The sequence below is a fragment of the Periplaneta americana genome, chromosome 8 (genome assembly GCF_040183065.1).
Source record: "Periplaneta americana isolate PAMFEO1 chromosome 8, P.americana_PAMFEO1_priV1, whole genome shotgun sequence".
Classification (NCBI taxonomy): Eukaryota; Metazoa; Arthropoda; class Insecta; order Blattodea; family Blattidae; genus Periplaneta; species Periplaneta americana.
The window spans coordinates 159,766,318-159,785,963 of NC_091124.1; the positions used below are offsets into that span (position 1 = coordinate 159,766,318).

The following is a 19,646-nucleotide window of genomic DNA, read 5'->3' on the forward strand; positions in this document are numbered from 1 at the left end:
AGTGAAGGACCTGCCCTGTGGATGAATGAATATAATTATATATATGTAATTGTGTTGTGTTCTCAGACTCTAAACAATATATCTGAACACTTATTGGCACATACCGATCCTACGATGCATAATGTTTTATAAGGAAGCAATAGACTTCACTACATTATAGCTTATGTGTTTATGTGGTGTCGATAACACACTTGACTGCATTCACACACAAACTCCAATTTCTCGACTACCACTACTATTATGAGATGATTTGATTGATTGGCCCATATTACAGATTAGCATGCCATTGTATTTATCTTAGTGGGTCTACATGAAGGACAGAATGCCTGCACTGAAGTATGGGAATTTAAAGAAAATTGTGCTCAGTCAGGTTGCAGAAGTTGTTAAGGATAGCCTGGGCAGAGATCGATTATAGTTTGGGTATCTTATACACATGAAAATATGCTGCTTACTTTACAAGCAATTTATTCGTCTGTGTAGTTGGTGGACGGCGATAGTCAAATCATGCTTGACTACATCAGTCGCAGGACTTGTCATGGATTACTTAGCTGAAGAATGTATATGTCACCGTAGAATCAAGAAGTCATACAATCACTCACGATGGGAACGAATATAACCGCTAAGATACTGTCTTACATTACGTTTATGTTTCATTTTCATTGTGAATGGGCCTTTAAAGTTTGTCAAATGTTAATGTTTTGTTTTTTTTTTCTTTTCTGTTATTTTTCAAATTAAAATACAAATATCTCCACAGATGAATTCTACTTCGAGTGCTATAATTCGAATGAAATCACCAGAAGATGAGAAGAATGTAACTTATATTTCATATTTTCATTGTAGCTGTTTTGCAAGGAAGTGTGAAAAGTAATTCATGGATTCAAGGGAAGAATCCCAACTTTGTTCATCTCCCCAAATATAGTCCTGTCACATTTCTTTTGTGAAGTTATCTGATTGAATCCCAACTTTGTTCATCTCCCCAAACATAGTCATGTCACTTTTCTTTTGTGAAGTTATCTGATTGAATCCCAACTTTGTTCATCTCCCCAAATATAGTCATGTCACTTTTCTTTTGTGAAGTTATCTGATTGAATCCCAACTTTGTTCATCTCCCCAAATATAGTCATGTCACTTTTCTTTTGTGAAGTTATCTGATTGAATCCCAACTTTGTTCATCTCCCCAAATATAGTCATGTCACTTTTCTTTTGTGAAGTTATCTGATTGAATCCCAACTTTGTTCATCTCCCCAAATATAGTCATGTCACTTTTCTTTTGTGAAGTTATCTGATTGAATCCCAACTTTGTTCATCTCCCCAAATATAGTCATGTCACTTTTCTTTTGTGAAGTTATCTGATTGAATCCCAACTTTGTTCATCTCCCCAAATATAGTCATGTCACTTTTCTTTTGTGAAGTTATCAGATTGAGGTCTTTCCGGGGTTTTCTCTCAACCTGATATGAGCAGATGCTGGGTAACTATCGGTGCTAGACCCCGGACTCACTCCACCGGTATTATCATCTTTGTTTCACTCAGACGCTATATAACCTGAGATGTTGGTACAACATCGTAAAATAACATACTAATAAAAAGAAGGGAAGGGAATATTTCGATACGTTATGCTTATTATTAGTTAATAAGTTATTTGGAAATATACGTATGTCCGTTTCGTACGTACATTTTATTCAATAAACTCTATCATTGTATGAAGATGTAACAATAGGATTTTTTTTACTGTGATTGTAGGTACTCGTATATTAGGACATGCATTATAAGCGCTATGTTCGGTTCAAGTTTGTCGAGTATGGTGAAGTTCGATATTCGTCGATGTTCGCTCTGCAGAAGAAGGCCTGTCGTGTTTGTTCCACCTTGTTATAAAAATATTCGCTGTCCTCCACTCCAACCTCTTCATGTTTAAGGCGCTTACGGCTTTTAGCACAGATCTTGCGATTATTCTTTCATATGAAATAACACGAAGTTTGTAATGTCTTGGTTACCTCTCTCTTGTTCGAACATTGCAGGACATTAAGGTATACAGTGGGCAGTATTCAACAGACTGTACCTTAGTAGAAATAATAACATATTAAATTATAAATAAAGAAACTGATTTAATGAATTTATAAGTGTTTATTATTGACTTGTGCATAATCTTGAAATGTGCGATAAAACAAGTGAAACAGAATCTCATAAAACAACAGTGATTTCCGACACCGTAGTGGTTTTCTTGAAGGAAGTAAGTTTCATGTGTTGAGGCAAGAATGCACGTCAGTTATTCAACTTCATTCTGCATTTAACACTTCGTCCGACAGCTAGAACATGGAAAAAACAAAGTACATGGTTAAAAGTTACATTAATTGGTGTGTCGTCGTTCTGAAAGAACAATAATTTGTTATTATTATTATTATTATTTTTTTTTATTATTTATAAAGAGATTTTTGGCTTTGGCATTATTAGATACCCTAGACACATCTCTTGCAGCTCAGTGTAGATGATGAGCTGACAAGATAATATGAGCATTGAGTTTGACTTTATGAGAATGATGGCCAGTTTCTCCAAGAAATGTTTAATTTGGCTTAACTAGTGTTAAATGTACAGCCTGTTTATTTTTAACATTTTGTTAATGTATTTTCCATTTCTTCAACATTATTTTGTTTAAAACAACCAACACTTAACTATAACAGTCGTTAACACTATTTTAACCACTCAATAGCAGTTGGTAATGGTTTTGCACATGTAAGGCAATTTTTTATTGGCTGATATTATTCTTTAAATTCTGTATTGTAGAGTAAGTCATGAAATATATATAAAACATAACCAGGTATAGTAGGCCATGATCGATAAAGATCAAGACAAATTAAAGTTGTAGGAAACTACTATTGAACTTGACCCATCCCTGTGGAGGAAGTTCTAACCCCATCACAGGAGGCTTGTGCCCAACATGTGACATCATGGCTAACATTCATTCACTATTGAAAAATAATGTTATTATAAAGTAAGGTTATACTACTAATGCTGACATATAACCTTCTCATTTTTGCTGAAACCTTTTCAATATAAGCCTAATATTCACTGTGCATTTTGAAACACTATTGATATTGGCTGTAGTTAGTTGAAAAGAGCCAGTATCATAGAATCAGGCGTAAATAGTAGATGTTGAATTGGAGTAAGTAGTCTGTTTCTGTTTGTAGGATGTTCAAGTCTGGTTTACATTTCTTGTAAAATTTTTAGCCCTACTTGTTTTCAAAATCTATATTGTCACAAATTTAATACCATGCATAGTATAAAAATCATCATTCCTAGTTACCTTACCACGTTAAGATCCCACATTTTCTAAATATTCAATATATAATAGCTCAGTATCAAAATAAACAGCCAATATGATAATCAGATCACTTTTGAAGATTATCTTCCTTATATTAGCTTTCCAAAGTTTCTTTTAAATGTTATCAGTCATTCACGAAATTCCTTAAAGAGAGATATAAAATACTATTTTCAAAACTTCTGTTTCAACAGCTATGGTGTCATGTGCCATATTTAACTATCTGTCAAATGAGTTAACTGCCTAAAATCCTACATTTAAAGTTAACAAACGCTTAACAATCTGTTCAGCCAAACTAGTATTGAAGATATGAAAAAAACTATATTTAACAAACTGTTTAGAGTTTAACATTTGTTAAATGTTCAAACAATAGGTATTTGAAGAAACTGGCCATGAGTGATTTCATTGCAAGTTGTCATGGTAACAAGAACAGTACTAAAGATGATGATACTGATACTACTTTCGCAGAATCTTTGATTCAATAAATGAACAAATCATGTTTATCGGGTGACTTTAACGTTAACATGATAGATAATTAAAATGCATAACTAGGTGAGTTTATGAAATTACACATTTTCAACTTGAAATCCTTTTCGATCTCGCCCAAGGATCAACTAGATCTAACTCTTACATACACATGGTATTTGGAAGTAATGTGGACAAGCTATCCTGCCTGAGCTACGTCTCATACTTGAGCTACCATACGCCTATCTTAAGTACAACGAATCAACACGTTCCTCTGAATAACATGAATACTTCGGGTGCTGTAAATAAATAATGTAGGTATTTATGCAGTAACAGTTTTACAGTAAAGTTTTAATTTGAATTCCAAGGTAAAGTTGTTTTAATACAAGACCTGATATTTGGACATAGCTTTCAACGGTAATCCTGCAATTTAGGATCCCTAATCATTTTTATGTAGTCTACGCGTAGAATTAATTTTATTTCGATTTATTTTGTTGACTTTTATAATGCTTTTGAAATTCAACTTACTTTGGAATATTGTGACGTGTAAATATAAATTACGAAAATTGATGTATTTTGGTCTTGGATTGCCTTGAATTAGCCTATGTTCAGTAAAAAATGTTTTCTTAACAAATAGCGGGCATTATACTCGTCAGTTCTGGCATCGCGTATTTTTAATAGATTGATTTCCGATCACGTAGGTACGTGATTCTTTCTTGTATAGTTAATACGAAATTATAGCTAGCAAATAGTGGAGGAAACAGAAACATTACGTAAGCAAGTAAATGCTTATGATTTGTGAATAAATAATAATAGATCAATGATAAGCAACTAAACAATGAATTACAGTATGTATATAATTACACACAGAAATAGTAATGGAGAAATAAAAATAAAATGCACTAAATTAAGAAGTAAATAAATTATATTTTATATATGAATATACAACATGAAATTAATATATTAGGTTTGCCCGTGCAGCAAGTTTGTGATGGTTTGAAAACAGTTGCAACCTCACCTATTGGGCATGATCGGTTTGAAAACTAATTTCAACCATCCGTGAGTTCAGCTGTAAGAATGCTTTTTCAAACTGGTTGGAACCACAGTTGTTTACATAACTGTTTGAACTGACGATTGCACAATCAATTAATTAAAATATTCTGACACTTCAAATTGTTGAGAGAGATTCCCTGCTACATGACGGTTACACGGAAGTAGTAAATTCGGTCATATTTAGTTTAAATTAGTTTCAAATGACATGTTACAATTCAGAAAACAATATAATACTGGAATCAAAGTAAATGTTTCTTACTTGTGGCATGAATATTTCCTTCGCTGTTTCTTCACAGAGAAAGATTAATGATGTCCGTCCTCATTGAATTATTGTTAACAATATAATAGTTATACCAATTATTAATAATTCTTGATTATGTTGGTGGAGCTATATAATTGTCATCAAGTCGATCTGAAGAAGCACATGAGACTCGATGCAAAGAAACATAAATTCAAACTTATTCATTGTTGAAATAAAATTAATTTTTGAAAGGCAGGCTATGGTTTGTTTTTAGGCATTGGTTTTGTTGGTGATATAATTATTACGAGTATTTCTTACTTCGATAGCAAGTATAAGGTAAATTGAAAAGTAAACTTCAACTTTTGCGGAATAAACATTTCATATCGAATTATACAGTGAAAATTGCACATGCTGAAATGTGATTAAATAGTATTGCTGACGATATATTATATTGTAAATATAACTGAGAGTTCTGGTTACTATTCATAGCGATAAATAACAAATAAATAAATTGTTTTATAGTACAGTTGTCTTCGTATAATTGCCATTTTTCAGGAATACAATACTATTTATTAACGTGGGTACCGTTCTAAAGTTTTACCGCACAAGTTATAAGCATATTAGTATTTTTTATACAAATTTCATGTGTGTTTATTATTTATCAACAGTAATCTCACTAGAGGTTTTGATCTTATCGATAAATCTGCGAGTGGAACACGAGCAGATTTATCTAGAGAAAATCAAAACTCGAGTGGGATTTAATTGACTATTACACGATTAGAAGAAAGTATATAAAGATTATAAGTAACAAAGTACTCCAGTACAATAAAATATTAATTGACTTACGAAAATAAACCTGTCCTCAAATGTATTATTGCACCATTACGCTAGATGGCAGTTGTGCCAACTATGGAATCTTCGTTGAACTCTGTAGACGGTTACTAGTCAAGAAGGCTTTGTTGATTCAATTTCATTTTTATTAAGACAGTTGCATTCCACTTCAATTGTCCGAATCCCAGTAATCAACGTCACTTGACAGATGATTTTCAATAAATCTTAATATTAAACAATCTCTGATACGTGACTATCCATAATATCATATAGCAGAAGCTATAACATAACCTAACTAATATACACAAGTGTTAGAAAAGTTTTAATAAACGACGACGACGACATAAAAAATAAACATGAATAATTTTAAAAGGAATAATTATTGAATGTACAATTTTCAAATTTGAATGTGGTTGGTGGTTCAATTGATATTATATTGGACGTGTGCGTAATAGAAGTGGAACTCGTTGATTTAGGCCTACATGGTGTATTCAACCTATTCAGGATTTCCGAATGGTGCTCTTCATTTATTTGTAAATCGGATTTCAGAAGCTGCATAGGTATGATCAGTGATTTTTATTAATTCTTGTTCTTGAATGCCAATGCGAGTCATATTTGAAACTGCTGTGCATCGACTGGAGTGGTTTGTAATTATATATATATATATATATATATATATATATATATATATATATATTTTTTTTTTTGACGTCCAGACCAGCGCAGTTTCAAATGTTGGCAAACAAAGAAACAAATGCTAGGGACGCGATAAAATTAAACAAATGCTAGGGACGCGATAAAATTGTGCGATAAGCAGCCATGATTGGTTGAAAAACGTCCTTTCGTACCGTTTTATTGGTCAAAAGTAGTATGACGTAGTAAGAGTGTAATAGCCACTGTAAAATGAAAGTAAAAAGGGAAGAGAGAGAGAGAGAGAGAGAGAGAGAGAGAGAGAGAGAAAATGTCGCCCCTTGGAAATTGCCGCACTATGCAACTGCGTAGATTGCCTAGGCCTAAATCCGACACTGAGCCTAACTCATCCCCACTGGATATATATTCCATATCGTTATTACTAGAAGTATTTGAAGCAGACATCTGAAAGAATTATTACAGGCCTAAATTAGCCTAACTTTTATTTTAAAATACTTCCGGAAAATAATTTTACTACAATTAATTTGAAAACGACTTTCGAATAATACCGCGTAAGTGCATATATGCCGTTATTTCATCATTGGTGCAAGAGAGATCTCTTTTTTATGCACTAATTTATTTATCTACCCTTGTACCAGCAATAAAAAACATGTTCTTAAATTATTTTCAATTTGAACAGTCTTGCTACATCATCAGAGTGCTGCATTGGAGTTAAATCGCTCGCTTGAACTCGGTCGAATGTCGTACCCTCGAGTGAAGTAAGATCGATCGTGATACACTCGTAACAAATAGAAGCGCAATACAAGGTCATCTCACCGACATGTCTTATCTTGTATGTAAGGCGACAGATAAAATACACATATGTTTTGCTCACACGGTAAAAATAAGGTTTTATTTTCTGCGTTTATGACAAACGTTTAGTGGAACAGTCTAATGGAACGTACCAAAACAGGAACATGAAGTTATAAATAAAATAGTATGAAAAACTTCGATTTATAGTTATTACCGCTAATTAATAATTATTCAATATTTGATTTACCACATATATAATATGATGGGTCAATACATAGTGTTCCCCTATATACTGCGACAATGTAGAAACGTTTTACAAAATATTATTGATATAGCAGTAGATTAATAACAGTATTAGTACAGAGATAACGTCACAAAAATATAACAAAACGAATAAGCACAACTGTTACAGACGCAAAGATTGATACACTAATTATTAGAGTTTATTATTATTACTAGAAAACTTGATACGGTTCTAGCATTATCGTGATTGTGTTCTCCGTTTATAATAATTACATTTATATCCAATAACATCTATCAGATGTGGGGAAAAAAAAATACCTATAACATTTATATTACATTTTAAAGCAAGTTTTGTAGTTGTACTATGGAGAGGTTAGTTAAACACTGCAAAGTTTTGAAATGATAAACATCTATGATGTTAATACACAGTTCATCACTGTAACAAGAACGAATGTCTAACGCTCAGCTTATACCGTTCGAGGATTTATCGCTCGCGACAATTTTATCCATCATGCATGTGCGCTACCTATCTGATTATGCTATGAACTACTTGGCGCTCGAGCGAAAACGTCCAATGCAGACCTCTAATAAGTACCTAAGCGGTATTCTGAAGTATAGCAATAATTTTTACCAAGAGCATAATCATGATCACAAACTGTGCATTTTGTTTTAAAAGTGAACTAAAATAAGAACATTAACTTCGTCTATGATATATATATATATATATATATATATATATATATATATATATTAAATTGAATAAAAATAGCTTGACATGTCGTATCCAGAGAATTAAATATTAGAGCTATTGTATAAAAAATGCTAATATGCTTATAACTTACGCGGGAAAACTTTAGAATTGTACCCACGTTTATAAATAGTATTACATTCCTGAAAAATGGTAATTATACGAAGACAACTGTACTATAAAACGATTTATTTATTTAGGACATACTCGTATAGGTTATGTCGTAAATAACATAAAGAAAACAATGGCTAAACTATCTCAATGAACATACATCATCTATGATTAGAGATTGGCTTGCACTTGATTCGCAAATCAATTCCGACTGTCAGGAATCGATTTGTGACAGTTTGACATGCTGTACAAACGCGTGACTATTAGCCCAGATCACATGTATGATCTAGGGCATCTAGGCTATTAGTCAGAAACAGTCAAGAGTTTGAAGTTTGCGCTGTGCGAGCAGTAAAATCCATGTGCGCATGCTCCGGAAATGTTCAAATCAGTGCCAACAAACCTATTATTGGCACAAGAGTTAGCCTGCAATGTAAATGGTAATATTGAACGTACTTACTTCCTTGATTTTTTTCAGTATGTCCTCTATTTTAGCTGAAACAAACGAAGCAGTTATTCATATTATTTTGTATCTGAACTTGCCATGTTGAAACATAAGACAGATGTATATTGTTGCAGAAATGCTTGTGTGATAATAATAATTGTGTTGATTGCATTGGATTGTATTTCACCTGCAGTATATTTCAGCATCAGATTGGATAATTAAAATAAAATATTATGTTAGTATGTTGTCAAGATCCATTAACATATCATTTATTTAATGTTACTGCTAATAGTGCTCGTAATATATAAGATAAAGAATGATTAGTTGAAATGTGTTTTTGAGATATCCAAAGCGACCAGTCTTCTTTCTAGTTCCAAGTTACTGTTTTTAAGATGTCGAAAGCGACCAGTCTTCTGTCTAGTTACAAATTACCGGTTTTAAGATGCCCAAAGCGACCAGTATTCTGTCTAGTTACAAATTACTGTTTGTAAGATGCCCAAGGCAACCAGTCTTCAGTCTAGTTACAAATTACTGTTTCTAAGATGCTCAAAACTACCAGTGTTCCGTCTAGTTACAAATTACTATTTTTAAGATGCCCAAAGCGACCAGTCGTGTGTCTAGTTACAAATTACTGTTTTTAAGATGTCCAAAACAACCAGTCGTCTGTCTAGTTATAAATTACTGTTTTAAAGATTTCCAAAACAACCAGTCTTCTGTCTAGTTATAAATTACTGTTTTAAAGATGTCCAAAGCAAACAGTCTTCTGTCTAGTTACAAATTACTGTTTTTAAGATGCCCAAAGCGACCAGTCTTCTATCTAGTTACAAATTACTGTTTTCCAGATGCCCAAAGCGACCAGTCTTCTGTCTAGTTACAAATTACTGTTTTTAAGATGCCCAAAGCGACTAGACTTCTGTCTAGTTACAATTACTGTTTTTAAGATGCCCAAAGCGACCAGTCTTCTGTCTAGTTACAAATTACTGTTTTTAAGATGCCCAAAGCGACTAGACTTCTGTCTAGTTACAAATTACTGTTTTTAAGATGCCCAAAGCGACCAGTCTTCTATCTAGTTACAAATTACTGTTTCTAAGATGCCCAAAGCGACCAATCTTCTATCTAGTTACAAATTACTGTTTTTAAGATGCTCAAAGCGACCAGTTTTCTGTCTAGTTACTAATTAGTGTTTTTAGGGTTGCCCAAAGCGACCAGTCTTCTATCTAGTTACAAATTACTCTTTTTAAGATGCTCAAAGCGACCAGTCTTCTGTCTAGTTACAAATTACTGCTTTTAAGATGCCCAAAGCGACCAGTCTTCTGTCTAGTTACTAATTACTGTTTTTAAGATCCCCAAAGCGACCAGTCTTCTATCTAGTTACAAGTTACTGATTTTAACCTCGTAATTAATTTGTCGTTAGAAATTTTCTTGCTGTAGGCTATAACTCTGTGCGAGAATGTTATATTTGCATTTCGATTATACTACAGCTTTGCTAGAAGTTTTCATTTAATTCTGAAAAATGGGAAGGTTGCCGGTACTATTCCCGATGTGGTCATGGATTTTCACCATTGATCTAATCCTTTCGGCCGCATAAAGGCCCTGACGTTTTACTAGGCATATACATTTTATTCAAAACAGAAAATGCTAACTTATTTTCATAAACTTTCAATATTTCTATATTATGAGACCTCAGTTGAAAAGTACAATGAATACCTTGCGTAAATTTTTAAATGAAAGTAATGTTAACTATTGTCAGCTTACAAATCTTGGTGCATAATGAAGTGTCATTGTCCTAGCTGTGGTAACAAAAGAAATCTACCCTTGTACCTCTTTTGCTGTTCCTCACACACACCTTATCTTTCTAAATTTTGGCAACAAAGTGATTTTCACTACTTCTGGATAAAATGGTCAAATATACACAAATATGCTCAACAAAGTACCTTAGTTTAATAATATTTTTTCAGATGATGCATTTCTGTATATTTTAGCAACTGATTGAACTTATAAAATGCTAAATCATGAAAATCCTAGCCCTAATATGAGAATGAGGGAAGGCGGGGGACACGTAGGACTGATATCTCTACTGTCATTATTGAATTACCTAGAAGTCTTCTATAAATTGCCCTGATTTAATTTAAGTCCCATACTACTGCTACTACTACTACTACTACTACTAGTATTACTATTACTACTACTAGTATTACTATTACTACTACTAGTATTACTATTACTACTACTAGTACTACTACTAGTACTACTACTACTACTACTACTACTACTACTACTACTACTACTACTACTACTACTACTACTACTACTACTACTACTACTACTACTACTACTACTACTGCACTGTTAGGGGAACGATAGGTAGCGCCAAACAGAAGGTAGTCTTGGACATTAAGGTTTTCTCTAAACTAAAAAATGTTGGTAATCCTGTTTTACTTGCATATGACTTCTCCCTTTGTTGGGCCTCGAATGTTATCAGTTGATTGAATTGAGTCTACTAATGTGCTTGTAACATAATTCGTGGGAGTAATTGTTCAGACATCTCGCAGAGAGATCAATGTTTGAAGACTTCCTACCAGTTACACAAGAAGTTGATCTTTATTCTTATACATCCGGTATGTTGTTAGGAATGTGTTTTACACTTATTGCATCTTGCAAACTGAAAGGTGCTATGGGTATGATTCTAATAATTTATAGAACATTATACTGCACAATGGATAGCTTATTTTATAAACTGGCATGTATATTAATTATTACGTCTAGTAGTAGTTGTAATACTACTACTACTACTACTACTACTACTACTACTACTACTACTACTACTACTACTACTACTACTACTACTACTACGAATATTAATAATGACCGTCTACATAGTCATGAGGTTAGAATGTCTGACTATAGATCCAGAGGTCTCGGTTTCGATTCTCAGAAAAATGTTCAGAGTATTAACGGAAATAGTGTTACGTCTTCTTGGCCTTCAGTATAATATAGAAGATTATTGTCTTTACTACAAGTACTGTTTTTGCTCTTTGCAGTTCTTCAGATAATAATGTCGAATTTTAAGGGAAGGTACAAAAACCGGGTTTCCTGGTTGGAAGACTCTATGAAAAGTGCTGTTGAGCAGCCTTCAGTCTCCTCACAGACATCCCAGTAGTTCAGGAGGACACAGCTGTACCACCCCTAGACGATCTATGTGCTGACAATACATCTAGATTAGATTAACAAACTCCTGTACAAGTCTCAGAAGAACGAAATGCTCCCTCAAATTCCAGATCAAATCTATATGTTTTTGAAAGCCCCACCACACCATCAAACAGAAGCTTCAGGCCTGCAGATGAAAGCCCTGAAACATCATTCGAGGTGGATAAGAACAAGGCTATGCCAGTTAATATTTTGTAGAATTTTTCACCGCTCCCAGATGCGAGTAAGGGAATGAGCGAAACTCGGAAAAGGAAAGCTCAGAAAAGCGAAGTTTTAACATCATCTCCATTGAAGAAAAGATCATTAAAAAATGAAGCAGATCCAGTACAGCACATGGAAAATCGCAGAGAAAAGTTTTATTTGGCCCTACATCTGCGATTCAGTCCACTTCTATGGGTGTTTCTCGAAAGAGAACTGGAGTTCCTGATAAAACGGTTTGCATAATATGTGGAGAAATATTTTAATAAAATTGGATTCAATGCTGCACATGCAAAAGGTTGGCATATGAAGAATGTGCTGGGGTTGAGTCAGATGAAGTTGCGTTTCATTTTGATCGCTGCCTGCAGGAGAAAATTTGACATTGTCCATGGATCTAACGTGTCCGGGGATACCCGACATTTGCCAAACTTAACTCAACTTCCAAATATTACTAAATATAATATTGTTCAGTATTTTCTATTATTTAGTAACGTGTATAAACAATGTTCTCATTTCATTCAAAGTGTATTACATTAACGTGTTAAGTTGAATAAATGTTAATTAGTTACTGTATAAGTAATAATTTTAAGTATCCGGTGCTACCCACCTCTCCATTACCTTGCCCAGAAGTCTTCTATAAATTGCTCGGATTAAATTTTAGTTCTCTACTACTACTACTACTACTACTACTACTACTACTACTACTACTACTACTACTACTACTACTACTACTACTACTACAATACTACTGTTAATATTACTGCTACTACTACTGTTAATACTACTACTACTGCTGCTATTGCTGCTACTATTACTGCTGCTACTACTACTATTACTACTACTGCTGCTGCTACTGCTACTAGCCTACTACTACTATATCCACACTACTACTACACTACTAGTGTTAGTACTGCTGCTACTATTACTACTAGTGCTACTACTATTGCTGCTGCTGCTACTACTGCTGCTACTACTTCTACTGCTGCTGCTACTACTACTGCTGATACTACTACTGCAACTACTACTGTATTATTGTACTATTACTACCGCTACTAGCCACCGGCGTAGCTTAATCGGCTAAGGCACTTCGCTTCGGCGCGGGTTCGATTCCCGCTTGGGCTGATTTTTGGGGTTGGGTTTTTTCTAGGCTTCCACCAACCATAAGGCAAATGTCAGATAATCTATGGCGAATCCTCGCCCTCATCTCGCCAAACATCATCTAGCTATCACCAATTTCATCGACGCTAAATAACCTCGTAGCTGATACAGCGTCGTTAAATAACCAAGTACAAACTACCACCACTACTACTGCAACTACTACTGTACTATTGTACTACTACCACTACTACTGCTACTACTACTACTACGGCTACCACTACTACTACGTCTACTACTACTACTACTACTACTTCTACTACTACTATTACTACTACTGCTGCTACGGCTACTGCTACTACTACTGTTACTAGTACCTACTGCTGCTGCTACTACTACTATTACTACAACTGTTGCCACTACTACTACTGCTGCTGCTGCTACTTCAATTTATAATAATTATAATAAATATGTATTTGAACAACTATTCGTAAATAAGTTACAATATTGCGTTTCTACCAAGTGGTGGCGATTTACTAAACATTAATCTTACTGATAAAATATTCATTGCTACATCCTTAAGATTTGTGTGTTGTCTTTTGTTTCCGAAAATTGTGTATGATTATTGAATTGATTGTGTTGTACCTTTGTAACTTTATGTCGGTGTTACTTCTGTTGAATTAAATTAAATTGCTAAGTAAATATTCTCAACTCTTTCATCATCATCATTATCATCATCATCATCATCATCATCATCAGCAGCAGCAGCAGCATCAGCATCACCACCATGATCACCACCACGACCACCACCACCACAGTGTTACAGCTTTACTCTAGATGTTTTAGATTTTATGTTTGAATTATAATTGTTAGTAGTTTGTTTTTGTACTACTTTGATACGACATATTGTCTTGGCGATCTAACAATAAACATTTCATCATAACTTCACGTCAGGACTGAGAATATGGTTAATCAGTAGCTCACCTTTAGTTTGATCATCTGCAAGATCAATGAATTGTGGTGTCTTCTGTAAAAAAGATAAATAAAGCAAAAATATAGAAAAGTTTGTGTTCGCATGTTATATATTGTGAGTTCCGGAGAATTACAATTAGTCCACTGATCGCATTGAAGCATTTTGCACTTAAAATGTTAAAATAACACAGTGTGAGAATTCTGTTTGAATTTACGATAGACTGTAGTGCCTTCAGTTATTGTTAAAATGTGCAGTTTGTAACATTGTTGTTACAGATTAATGTAAAGAGAAGGAGCGTTACGAAGGTGACACATACTTTCTCGTTGTAAGTGTTACATGATTAAAGCTAATTGCATTCATGGCGCTGCCATGACATTCCCGGTTCATCGTCGGTGACGTAGCGGTTGCCATTGAATGTGAAGTTAAAGGCCGGGTGTGGTTTCGATCCCATCATGGGCTGATTACCCGGTTGGTTTCTTCCGAGGTTTTCCCCAATTTTAAGGCTAATGTCAGGTATTCTATGGCGAATCCTCAGCCTCATCTCGCCAGATGCCATTTTGCTATCATAAACCCATCGACGCTAAATCTAAGAATTGAATGTATTTTTCTTGCGTGACTGATGAATGAATTGAAGGGCCCAATCCAAAAGGGCCAATGCCACATTCCTGTTGATTTTTAGTTTCTTTGATAATCCGACAGATGTTGAATCTAGGATCCCTTTTATGAACTTCCAGTCTTGTGGTATGTGTCTACCGGACATTTACAAATACCTCTTCTTCACTCATTGAAATCAATACTTCTCCTAAAAAAATTAGTTTTTGTGCAATGAGCCCCTTTTCCACAGAGCCCCTCAATTGCAGACATCCCTCGAGATAAAGCCTGTCGCACCTGGAGAATACAAGATGTGAAGTTGTATTACATTGCCGCTATACTTGAAATTGAATGGCAGGAATGTTTATGTTCACAAGGGATATACTTGATCTCGAACGCTCGGAACCGCACAAAAACATGCTTATGATATAAATCGCTCATCACAAAAACAGTGGTCTGAGTCATTCTCATACAAAACTCCGCGTTTTACCCCTAGAGACATTTGAATGATCACCTATTTAAGATCTAGGAGAAGAACTTTGGTAAAGCAAAGAAAGAAAATATCAATGCAATAGGATCAAAACACATATTTCAATGTCGTGACTACATTACTACATATCCCATCAACTACAAAGAATAACATATTTGCGGTCATCTTTATGTGAACTTCTTTAGGCAGTATAAGCTGTATATGAGAAGGATCGTTGGTTTTGTAAAAGTGCAATGTGAAAAGGCAGAAGTAAAGTTACCTGATCGCTATTTCATCATCAGACTTCACTTTGAGATATAGAATCAAATTTCTGCACTAAGGTACAAACCTATATACTGTATGTTGCAATATGTTTGGCAAAAGGCAGGTTGACATTGTTATTGTAATATCATCATATAGAAAATTTGTTATTAAATTGTGTAAATATTGTGTATTATCATTATTTGTGAATGTATCAGTTTTAAGATTAAGTTTATGTACTTTTGAACTATAAATAAATAATATCAATAATAGCAATATCATGATATGAAAATGTAAATAGTGTGGCTTTTGATATTGGACTCCTTGAATGCGGAAGTGATGCTAAATGAGAAAAAGTGGCTTTTAAGATGTGCATATTGTTCAGTTCCATTCTGCTTTGACCACTTCGTTGAAATCCCACACCTGCACTTTGAAGACTGAATAGTCGTGCAACACTATCAGGTGAACAGAAAAACAATTATTTTTCATTTATGTATATCTTTTAAATAATAGATCAAGAAAATATACTATAAACATTAATGTTATTATAAAGCAACTGAACTGTTGCGAAAGGCTTAAAATGTTAATGAGAAAGTATGCGTCCACTTCGCGACTAATTTTTTATGTTTCTTCTCTGAGAGTCCAAATTATGGAGTATGAGTCTTCAAAGAGACTGTAATTTGAAAACAGTAGGACATTATTTTAGAAAATGATTGAACTTACCTCCATTATTTTATCGTAAGTTTGCTTCACCTTCTTTTTTCCATTTACAGTAATTCCCGCTGCAAATAGAAAGAAGAAAATAACAACCTGTAGTTCGAAATTATCATCAACTGTGAATTAGACAGAACGTACAGTAAGCCTGAATGTAACTCTGATATTGGAAACAGGGTGGAAGGTAACCACTGAACCAAAAAAAGAGAAAGACTCAAGACGCTAACAGTTCAGATTATTTTTACCTATCTGCTTGTGTAACAATCAACCATTCTCTCGGGACATTACTGCAATGGAGCGCTGCAAATATTGCCAAAACAATTTTCTCCTGTTTAACGGTGCTTCATCGAAGGGAAAGTGTAATAAAAGTTCTGTTATATTTAACATGTAGAATCACCTCTTACATTTTGGTGCATCGGTCCCCTTGCACCCGGTATATTTATTATGTACGGTGTACATTTGATAGAAATGGCGAGAGCATAATGACAAGTAGCGTTAGCCAAAACAATTATGTATTCATTGTTCAAGAGAAAAGTTAGATTTGCTTTATAATTTAAGAAAATACATTAAACATTCACTGATTCATTAATTGATAACTTGGCATTTCGATTAAAAAGGCCCATGAGTTGACGTTAATTGAGGTGGAAACAGATTCACCGAGAAATTTTCCACAACTGAGAGTTTTGCGATATTATGGGAGTCTCCATGGACGTACGGAAGGGGGAGCTACCGGATTTGAACCCCTCCTTTTGAACTTTCTAAACAATAGTTTTCTATTCTCTAATTTCTCACTGTCAGAGTAACAAAATATATCAATATAAGACATAGTCCTCCTACCCCTCCTTCAATATAATCTCTGTGCTTGGTTCTGCGGCACGTTCGAATTGTAACAACACTATCCCTACTATAGAAAGATCTACCTCCTAGTACCGACTTTGTAATAAAATGATACTGATTCAATATACAATTTAACTTGTGGTGAAACATATTGCAAAGGTTGTTTTGACAGTTCTGCAGTAAAATACAGAGGGTAGTCAAAAAATGTATACACACTTGAAGCAAAGACAAAGTATGTTAACATATCAAAACTGAATTCACACAAACAGGAAATGATGAGCACTAATCATCTTAGACTTTTACATTTACAACAGTTAACTGATGAATTGTATGTGCCGTAAATTGAATAGTATACTGTATAGGTCAAGTGATTAATTTTTAAGCTTATAAATTGAATTAATATACTTCATATGAATTATACTATTTTGTATAGCTAAATTGAATTAATTTAATTGCATTTGTTTGTATAGTTTGGCTGATGAATTGTATATGCTTTTAAAATGAATATTAGTCTGTATAGCTCTACTGACGAATTGTTTGTGCTGTAAATTGAATGGTAGTCTGTATAGCTGAACTGATGAATTGTTTATGATTATAAATTTAATTAATCTACTTGATAATATTTGTCCAAATTTGTATAGCTTAATGAAAGTATGCTTGTAAGTTGAATTATTCAGCTTACTTTGTATCGTATATGTTTGTATAGTTTTGGTCGATGAATTGTATATGCTTTAAATTGAATAGTAATCTGTATAGCTCTATTGATAAATTGTTTGCATTTGTAATTTGAAGTAGTTTGCATGATATGTATTATCAGATTCTGTATATCACAACTGATTGAATTGTTTATGCCTTAAATGTAATTAACTTACTTGTTTTGTATTATACATACAGCTCAACTGATGAATGATCGTTTGCGTTTGTAAATTTAATAATCTGATTGGCTATGTATTGTATATTTTTAGTAGAGCCATCGATGTAGCTCAGTCGGCAGACTCGCTGGGCTGCTGATCCGGAGCTGCGTTCGGGCTTAGTTTGGATCCTCCTTTGCTCTCATTGAATGGTTTCTTCCGAGGTTTTCGCCAGCAGTGAGTCTGAAGCCGGATGGTTATGGCGAATCCTCGGTATCATTTCATTTCACTCCTTTGGTTTGATTACCTGGTTGGGTTTTTCCGAGGTTTTCCCCAACCAAAAGGCAAATGCCTGGTAATCTTTTGGCTAATCCTCGGACCTCACCTCACCTCATCATTGTAGAAAATTACTAAATTCTAAAAATTGTAATTCTAATATTTTAAAATTTTGACTTGTTCCACAGCTTAAATCTTCATTACTCACGTAGGATCATTGGAATATAATGAATGAATGAATGAATGAATGAATGAATGAATGAATGAATGAATGAATGAATGAATGAATGACTCAAAATGCCCACCATGGGCGCCGACACACTTCTGAGTACGTTGAACTACTGTTCGAGCAACGTTTGTGAAAGTGTCCTCAGCGGTTGCAGCACATGCCGTTTCAATTTCTTTCCAAAGTTCTGCCAGTGTAGCTGGTTTTCTATGGTATACAACATTCTTAAGAGTCCCCCATAGGTAAAAGTGCAACGGAGTTAGATCCGGAGAACGCAGTGGAAACTCAATCAGACCTCTTCGTCCTTTCCAGTGCCCTGGAAGATTGTCATCAAGGTACGCACGTACATCTCAGTGGTAATGTGGTGGTGCACCATCCTGTTGGAAGAAAAAATTCCTCGTTTCCCTAGAGGGTACGAATGGCGGGTAAGACACATGTGCGTAACATGTTCATGTGCACTTGGCCAGTTACTGTTCCATGAAAAAAGAATGGTCCAATTAGAACCCTAGATGACAACCCACATCAAACATCAATTCCACGTAAATTAACAGTCTTTTCCACAAAAACATGTGGATTGTTTGTACACCACTAGACACAATTATGCCGGTTAACAGTTCCATTCAACTGAAATTCTGTCTCCTTGGACCAAACAACTTTCCCTACGAAGGACTCATCCTCTTGCACCATGTTCCGAAGCCACCCACAGTACTGCATTCTCCGATCAGGGTCATCTTCATTTAATGCATGCAAAAGCCTTAGGATGAAAACTTTCAACTTTGCTGTTTCAATAATACGACGTACGCTAGTTCTGCTAATCCCAGTCTCACGTGCACATTGCTTTGTAGATTTCTGCGGTGAGTGCTCAAAACGTTCCAAAACCATAGCCGAGGACGCGGGGCTTGTTGATGTGCGAGATCTCCCAGATCTGCTCATATAAACATCGCATACGGTACCATGAGTCTCAAATTTGTCACGAATGTGTGCAATTGTTAATCGCGTTGCTGGTTCTGTTCTGTACTCACATATCCATTGTCGTTAAACTTCAACAACATTCTCG

General features: G+C 34.5%; 1 protein-coding gene across 1 annotated transcript in view; it reads right to left on the minus strand.

Moving 5' to 3' along the window:
- Positions 1–2,102: 2,102 nt before the first annotated feature.
- LOC138705198 (uncharacterized) overlaps positions 2,103–19,646 on the minus strand; it is a 47,311-nt gene continuing 29,767 nt past the window's right edge. Inside the window, exons 6-9 of the mRNA XM_069833941.1 lie at positions 16,409–16,467; positions 14,376–14,418; positions 8,907–8,941; positions 2,103–2,304 (exon numbers count right to left, since the gene is read on the minus strand). Of these exons, the coding sequence (XP_069690042.1) occupies positions 2,275–2,304; positions 8,907–8,941; positions 14,376–14,418; positions 16,409–16,467 (167 nt within the window). The 3' untranslated portion in view covers positions 2,103–2,274. The remainder of the gene's footprint in view (positions 2,305–8,906; positions 8,942–14,375; positions 14,419–16,408; positions 16,468–19,646) is intronic.